The sequence below is a fragment of the Alexandromys fortis genome, unplaced genomic scaffold (assembly GCF_014885135.2).
Source record: "Alexandromys fortis isolate MF-2015 unplaced genomic scaffold, M_Fortis_MF-2015_v1.1 scaffold_164, whole genome shotgun sequence".
In the NCBI taxonomy this organism is placed as follows: Eukaryota; Metazoa; Chordata; class Mammalia; order Rodentia; family Cricetidae; genus Alexandromys; species Alexandromys fortis.
Window position 1 is genome coordinate 241,719 of NW_026068047.1, and position 8,242 is coordinate 249,960.

Here is an 8,242-nt window from a genome sequence, read left to right on the forward strand (position 1 = left end):
GAAGAGCCTATAATTTGTAGAACTATTTACTAAAATATTTTCATAAAAGGGAAACTTAGAAATGAACTCTAACATTACAGGCCCGATTAATTATCTTAAAGAATGTTGTCAATAGATAAAATATATTAATCCAAATATACAAAGCACTATATAAATACTTAATTCAGTGAAGGAAGTAGAAAAACATTTTTTGATCTTTTTGTTATTTTTTCTTTTTTTAAACTAGAGATCAAAGTCACAGCATTTGCTTACTAGGAAAGCACTCTACCACTGAGCTAAGTACACAGCTCCAAGAAGTGTTCTCTTGAACCTGAATGATTACAGATATATTCAGACTCTAGACAGGGCTATACAGCAAGTATAGTAGTTAGGATTTTAGGGGGTTGGTTTTCTCCCTCTCTTGTTCAGACTTACTGTATTTTCTAATGAAAAATTAAACTTAAAATGTAGGTAGGTGGTGGTGGGGAGAATCATCTTCAGATACAATTGAATACACTTTCCTCTGTGGTAGCCACTGTTCTATTTCCCTTATCTTCGTTGTCTGGCCACCGTCTCCCCCCTCCTCCCACTCCGGTAGGGTTCACTGTGTCGTCCTGGCTGGTCTCCAACACTCAGAGATCTGACTACCTCTCATTCCCAAGTACTGGTATTAAAGGTATGTGTGCCACTAGGTCTGACTTTAGTTTATGTATGTCTTGTTTTGTTTCTATCAGAGGTTAAATTTCTACTCTGTTTTACACTGCCCTTTGTATGATCTCTGACACACAGAACTCAATGTTTTTTGGATTTGCTTACTAGGAAAGCAAATGAACGAATGAATGAATGAATGAAGCATAAATGAATAAAACAATGACTTTGTTAAAATGAGTTACCTAACATATATTAGATTGTTATTGACCAAGGAGTCATTGTTTGTCATAATTTTTTGGGATAGGATCTAATGTAGTGTAGGCGGTCATGAATGCACTGTATAGCCAGCAGGTGAACTTGAATGACTCCTCCTGCATTTACTGCTGAGTGCTGGGATTCTAGGCATGTACCACATTGTTGTATGGTGCTGAGGATAGAACGCGAAGCTTCATGCATGCTTGTCAAGTACTTTTCCAACTAAGCCAGTCCCCAGAACAGTTTTTGCCTGTACTGATTAAATTGTTTTGGGCTTGAAATAGTGCACAAATGAATTTTGTATAAAGGTGAAATTTTTATATCTGCACATTAGTGAGTAATTTGTGATTTTTAAATCATACTAGTTTAAAATTAGCTATTGGTAATAATATTTACACAGTGTTAACAAATTACTTTGTTTCTTTGGGTTTATGTAAACAAAGGAGAGCATCTTAGCTGGCTTAGGCAGGAGAACTGCCAAGAGTTGAGGTCAGCTGGGTGGTGGTGCACTCAGGAGGCAGAGAAAGGCGGATCTCTGTGAGTTCGAGGCCAGCCTGGTCTACAGAGTGAGTTCCGGGACAGCCAGGGATACACAGAGAAACCCTGTATTGAGAAACAAAAAACCAACCAAACAAAAAACTTTGAGATCAGACTGAGTTATGTACTGGATTCCTGGCCAGTTAGGGCTAAGAGTGGCAACCGCAAAGCCCTGAGAGCAGAAGGAAGGGGAGTGAGCGCTGTGCTGCATTCCTGTAAAGCTTAGTGCTGGGAGGTCGAGGGCGGAGCCGGTCTGGGGGTGCCTGGCTTTGCCCTGTCTCTGCATCTCTCTGAAAAATTAACAATCCACATGGTGGCTCACAACCATCTGTAATTGTAGAGCACGCCCTCTTCTGGCCTGCAGCTCTAGGTACAGACAGAATAAGGTCTGCAAAACAAATAACCAAAAAAAAAAAAAAAAAAAAAAAAAAAAGACAGACACACACACACACAGACACAGAAAACAAGTTCTTTTATGGATAGTGAATTAACTCATATCAGAAGTGAATATATTCTTTATGTAATAGTTTGAGAGGAGTATATGTTTTTACTGTAGCTTTGGTCATAAATGTGAAACTTTGAAAACAGATTTTAAGATTTCTTAATGCCATTTTTGCTGTGTATTCTTTTACCGTTAATACAGGCGCAATAAGCTATATGTCTCATTATTGTTTCAATTTTTACTTTAGCTTTTCAATGATCTGTTTAAGAATAATGCGAACCGTGCTGAGAATACAGAGCGAAAGCAAAATCAGAACTACTTCATGGAGGTGATGACTGTGGACGGAGTCTATGATTACCTGATGTATGTAGGTAAGGTCTAAATGGTCTTTGTTGTTCGTCATTAATCTGCCTCATGATGCAAATACAGCCCTACCTCAGCTTTGTGAAAGACACTTCTTTCACAGATTTACTACACTGGCCTTGAACATGTAGAAGTCATTAGTGATTGTAAATAAAACTGACCCTTGCTACTTGTATCATTTATCACCTTGAGCAACTACGGGTCTTAGCTGTTTCTCAATTGGTTTTCCTCAGGACGAGTAGTTTTTCAAATCCCAGATTGGCTTCATCATCTTTTAATGGGAACACGAATCCTCTTTAAAAACACACTGGAAATGTACACCGATTACTATCTTCAGTGCAAGCTGGAGCAGCTCTTTCAGGAGCACCGGCTGGTTTCTCTGATCACACTTCTCAGAGGTTTGTATCTATCGAGTCTTTGTTTTGTGTTTTGTGCTTGTGATTTTTATTTAGGTCTAAGAAAATAAGGGGTGGTTTTTGTTTTTTCAAAACTAGCATTTCTGCTATTAGAAAATACTTGTGTATGAACTGGAAAATAATTGTATAAATTTCTTGTACTCATTTTTAGATGCTATATTTTGTGAAAATACTGAACCTCGCTCCCTCCAAGATAAGCAAAAAGGAGCAAAACAGACTTTTGAAGAGATGATGAATTACATTCCGGGTATGAATAACTCAATTTTATATAGATCAGTACCCTCTGATGCTGGATTGTAACTATTGAAACTAGTAGTTATTATCAGTTTTTACATTAGAAATAATAGTTAGGACTCATATTAATTAATCCATTCACAAATGCAATTCATTCTTTTGTTGATACCATTAACATTTTGTTTGTTTGAGACAGAGTCTCAAGTTGTAGCCCAGGCTGGCTTTGAACTTGTTTCTGTCATTTGAGTGTTTGAATTTACATGCGTAGCTACCATATTTGGTTCATCCCTAACATTTATTACAAGGTTATTTTTACTCACACAATAATCAGGGGTTTTTTTGTTTGCTTGATTTTTTGTTTTTTTGAAACAGCAGCTGTCTTCCTAGTTGACTTGGAACGTGCTATGTAGACCAGGTTGGCTTAAAATCCTCCTACTTTTGCTCCAAATGATGAGGCTACAGGTGCCCACCACATTTGGTTATAGACATTTTCTGTACATTTCTATACATGTGTACAAAAATTCACAAATATCATTGGAATTTAAATTCTTTTGCTTGGGGGCTGGCAAGACGGCTCAATAGTTAAGAGTATAGTTTAGTGTATATAGCTGGTCAGTGGCAGTGCATGCCTTTAACCCCAGCATTGGGGGCAGAAGCAGGTGGATCTCTGAGTTTGAGGTCAACTTGGTCCACCGAGTAGCTTCCGGGGCAGCCAGTACTGTTACATAGAGAAACCCTGTCTTGATGTGTATGTGTGTTACATTCTGTCCTAGCAGAGAACATCACATTAAGTGGCTTTAACTCCAGCTCCAGAAACTAATGCTCTCTTCTGGCCTCTTTGGGCACTGTACTCATGTTCACATCTCTCCTCACAAACACAAACCATATACATTATTAAAAAATTTGATATTGTTTTATCATAATGTTTAATAATATATTATTATATATTAATGTATATTATACATATATTCTTTTTTTATCACTTAGTTGTAGTTGATTTATATGCTGCAGTATGTCCTGTGCATTGCAAACTTTCAAAAGGATTAATGACAACTACATTCTTTTGACTTGATCTTAAAACTTGTTTCTAGGAGCTTCTTGCAAACACTGGTTTGAGAAGTACTGGCTCACAGCTTTTATGGGGTGTCTGTGAGCAGAGAGGAGGCATTTCTTCTAAGAGGCAGTTAGTGATGAGTTGATATGAATTGTTTCACATGTGGCTTTCTTGTTTAGATCTGTTAGTCAAGTGTATTGGTGAAGAAACCAAGTATGAAAGCATCAGACTTCTGTTTGATGGCTTGCAGCAGCCAGTGCTCAACAAGCAGGTAAGTAGGCTAGCATTGGTGTGATTTGCTGAGCAATACGATGTCTGGTTTATACAAAATCAAATCCATATAATCTAAAAATCCAGATAGGAAAATCTATATATACAGTTTTTGCTGGTTATCTTTTTTTACAGCATGCAGTGTTAAAGTTAATATATCTTCCTAGTAGAAAAATTTGAACTTATAGAAGATTTATGACATGAGGTAACATTTAAATTTTGGTAATTCAAGTCATAAAATAACCAGTTAACATTTTTATCTATATAATGTCTATATATTTTGTTGAGATTTTAATATAATTTCAATGTTCTGCTTATTTATTTAAAATTTGTACAAAACAATTTACATAAAAATGGGTGAAGTATAATAATGTCAGTCTTTTTATTCACAAAGGTCTCTATCATGCATATAAGGGTAGAGCATTGTTAGTGGGTGTTAGATATATTTTATGCTTGTTTTACGTTGTCATCGCATTCCCTATTTTCTCACTTAGCGAGTACCACAGTCCTGGATTTTGTGTCTGTCATTTTTACTGTCTAGTATTTTACATCTTATTACGTGTTTTTGTACTGCAGCTGACCTATGTCTTGTTGGATATTGTGATACAGGAACTGTTTCCAGAGCTAAATAAGGTAATTGGAAAGCAGTAATTTATTTGTTCTTTTCTGAGTGGTGTCTGGACATTTAGTTAGAATTTAAGGAAACCATTATGACTGCAACCATTTGAAAGCTGAACAACCTAAGCCAAGTGTCTTTTTGTATTGTCCTTATGTGGATTTGGGGCAGCAGACGCTGAGAAGTCTCTGCCTTGACGTCTTCTTTTCCTAGCTACAAGCAGGCAGGAGCCATTGCTGTGCTCTCGATTGAAGACATCACTAATCTTAGCATTAAAATGGACCTAGCTGTTCAGATGATCATCTGCAATATCGTCTGCTGTATAAATCAGAGACTCAAATGTTTCTTGAACATGGATCTATGAATCCAAGAATACAAAATGAATTGGAGTTAGCCTGTGGTGTTACTACTGTATATAACCTTGAGGATGTTGAGCTTTTAAAAATATAATCAAAACATTTAATCCTTTAACATTTCATACATGTATATCATGTATTTACCTGTCTACTCTTTAATCCCGTAACTTCCTCTGGGCCGCCTCTCAACACATCTTCCTCCCAATTTCATTTCTTTTAAAATACCCCGCTGGGGCTGGGCAGTGGTGGCTCATGCCTTTAATCCCAGCACTTGGGAGGCAGAGGCAGGTGGATCTCTGTGAATTCCAGGTCAGCCTGGTCTACAAGAGCTAGTGCCAGGACAGGCTCCAAAACCATAGAGAAACCCTGTCTTGAAAAACCCAAAAATAAAAAAAAAAACCCCACTGGGTCCAGTTAGTGCTGCTCACGTGTGTATGGGGATGGGGCATCCAGCAGAGCGTGAGTACCCTCCCAGTGGTCACTCTTCAGAAGGATGGCTCCTCTTAACAGCCATCATCTGCCATTAGTTACCCAGGGTGGGGCCCTTCACCCCCTCCTGTATGACTGTTTTTTTAAGTGTTACTGATTAATTGATGGTGTGTGTTGGGCGTACATTCATGTGTACACATGTATACATACACACACAGTGCAAGTTCACAGAACAACTTGCAGGGCTGCTTTTCTCTTTCCACTGTGTGGGTATCAGGGATTGAACTCAGGTTGTTAGGTTTGGAAGCAATGCTCTTACTACTGAGCATCTTGTTCTAATGTATCTCCCCCCCCCCCCCCCCCCCCCCCGCACGCTTTTTTTTTTTTCCCCTTTTTGAGATGCCGGGGGTTGAACCTGGGCCTGATGTCTGACTGTCCTAACTTGTATGGGTGCCCAAGTTACTGTGAGTTCATTAGTGGGAGAGCATCTCACAGCACTGCTCCCCATCTCGGTCTAGGGCTCTTCTCCCTCCCCTTCTTCCTAGATGTTTCCTTAGCCTTGGGATGTGGGGTGATGCAAGGGCCCCATTTAGAACTGAGCACTCACAGTCACTGACTCCCAGCACTTGGACCAGTTAGAAGTCTGCACAAAAGCTCTGCCTACGGCTGAGAGCAGCACTAGTCTATGGGTATAATACGTGTTTAGAAGGTGCTTCTCAGCAAGACATTTTAGCAGTGGTACTAGGCCCCGTCTTACGGCCCATGACTTCTCCAGCCATTGCTTATTGACCAGATTTACAGTATTGGGCATGAATTCCTTGCTGTGGAGCAGGCCTTAAATCTAATTAGAAAAGGTTCTTTAGCCCCACAACAGTCACACTGCTATTGTACTCAGGGCATGTCTTGCCTGGCAAGTTCATATTGTAGCATGCAGGATCCAGCACTTGTTGGCTGGTCAACCTTTGATTACTTTTTTCCCTAGTAGCCTGTAAACGACTCTTTGGAACTTTGAAGCCTAGCCAGCAGGGGAGGAAGTTTCCCAGTCAATTTCAGATGTATGGTAGCCAAAGTGTGTGACATCCTTATAGGTAGGGTCTTATAATCTGATTATGTTGGACAACCATTACTTATTCTTTAATATTATTTATTATTATTATTATTATTTATTATTCATTATTTATTGTGTTTTTATTTCTTTGAGACAGAGTGTCTCTGTGAAACAGTACTGGCTATCCTCTGTAGACCAGGCTGGCCTCTAACTCACAGAGATCCACCTGCCTCTGCCTCCCAAGTGCTGGGATTAAAGGTGTGTGCCACCACCACCTGGCCTCTTATTTTTTTTAAAAGGTGTACTTATTTTTGTGTATACGTAAGTTTGTGTGTGCATAGGGGGTTGTATGTATGTGTCTGTGTGAGTGCGTGCATATTTGGAAGTCAAAGAATCAAAGCAATTCTCCTGTCTGTCTTCTTAGGAGTTATATTTACAAGTACAGTGCTTGGCTTGCTACATGGCTAATGGGGTCGTAATTGTAGTTCTTACACTTGTACAGCAGGAGCTGTTAACTGCTGAACCATCCCTCCAGCTCCCTTACTTTTTGACTAATCCCTTTAGTTAGATTAAAACAGACAGACTGTTGTCAAGGTTGTGGCATGGTAGTGAGAATCCACTTCCGTAGAGTAGGGAAACCAGACTTGGGCTGTTCATCTGTTGATTGTAAGTTTTCAAATTTTAGTAATATTAAATGTATTTTTAAAAGGTGGTAATGTTAAATATTTTATGTTAAATTACTTTGAAATGAATATCAGAAAACTTTTAGCTCTGAGATTTTTATCAGGTCTATGACCTCATAAGTGCATTGCTATTATCTGCTGCGCGTGCCTTAAGTATTTTGTTCTCTCTGTCTCTGTCTCTCTCTCTCACTTTGTGTGTGTGTGTGAGTGTGTGTACACTTTCTTATAGTATTACTGTAGTAGAGCTGTTAGGTAATTAAAAAATGAACCCTATCCTATTGTCTTCTATTAAGTGGACTTTATTTTTACTTTAGGTACAAAAGGAAGCTACCTCCATGACATCCTGGATGTAAACACTTGGTATAGAATATCATACCAGTATAATAAAAATGTACTTTTTCTTTCACTTTGTATATTTTTATAAATATCATGTACTTTAGTGTTTGAAATATATTTTTGTTTTAATAAAGACTAACAAACTTAATAGCAATAAAAAGTGATTAGTTATTATAGCTTTCTCTTTTATATTTACTGTCTTGATTCTACGAGAACATAAGTCATTTATCTCTAGGGTCTTTTTGAGTCTGTGTATATGTATGAGCATACACTGCGCATATGTGTTCATGTGTGTTCAGTACAGGTGTGTGGCTGCTCATGCTCATGTGTGCACCTGTGTGTGGAGGCTTGAGGTTAATATTGGGTATCTTTCTCCATCATCGTCTAGCTTGTTTACAGAGGCAGACTTTCTTACTGCCTCTGGAGCTTTGCAGATTTGGCTACTGTAGCCAGCCAGCTTGCTCCTGCCCTCCCAAGTCTCTGCCTCCTGAGTGCTGGGATTATAGGCATGCCCATGTGCTTGCTGATTTTATGTGGGCACTGGGGATTCAGACTGTGGTCCCCAGTCTTGCA

At 38.8% G+C, this 8,242-nt stretch overlaps 1 protein-coding gene across 5 annotated transcripts in view; it reads left to right on the forward strand.

Moving 5' to 3' along the window:
* Positions 1 to 7,845, forward strand: part of Snx14 (sorting nexin 14) — a 57,125-nt gene extending 49,280 nt beyond the window's left edge. For 4 of the 5 annotated variants that reach the window (XM_050118907.1, XM_050118909.1, XM_050118908.1 and 1 more), the window contains 6 exons: positions 2,112 to 2,235; positions 2,461 to 2,625; positions 2,795 to 2,890; positions 4,111 to 4,202; positions 4,778 to 4,834; positions 7,648 to 7,845. In XM_050118907.1, the coding sequence (XP_049974864.1) occupies positions 2,112 to 2,235; positions 2,461 to 2,625; positions 2,795 to 2,890; positions 4,111 to 4,202; positions 4,778 to 4,834; positions 7,648 to 7,686 (573 nt within the window). In that variant the 3' untranslated portion in view covers positions 7,687 to 7,845. The remainder of the gene's footprint in view (positions 1 to 2,111; positions 2,236 to 2,460; positions 2,626 to 2,794; positions 2,891 to 4,110; positions 4,203 to 4,777; positions 4,835 to 7,647) is intronic. The other variant, XM_050118911.1, reaches the window with a different exon arrangement.
* Positions 7,846 to 8,242: the final 397 nt, after the last annotated feature.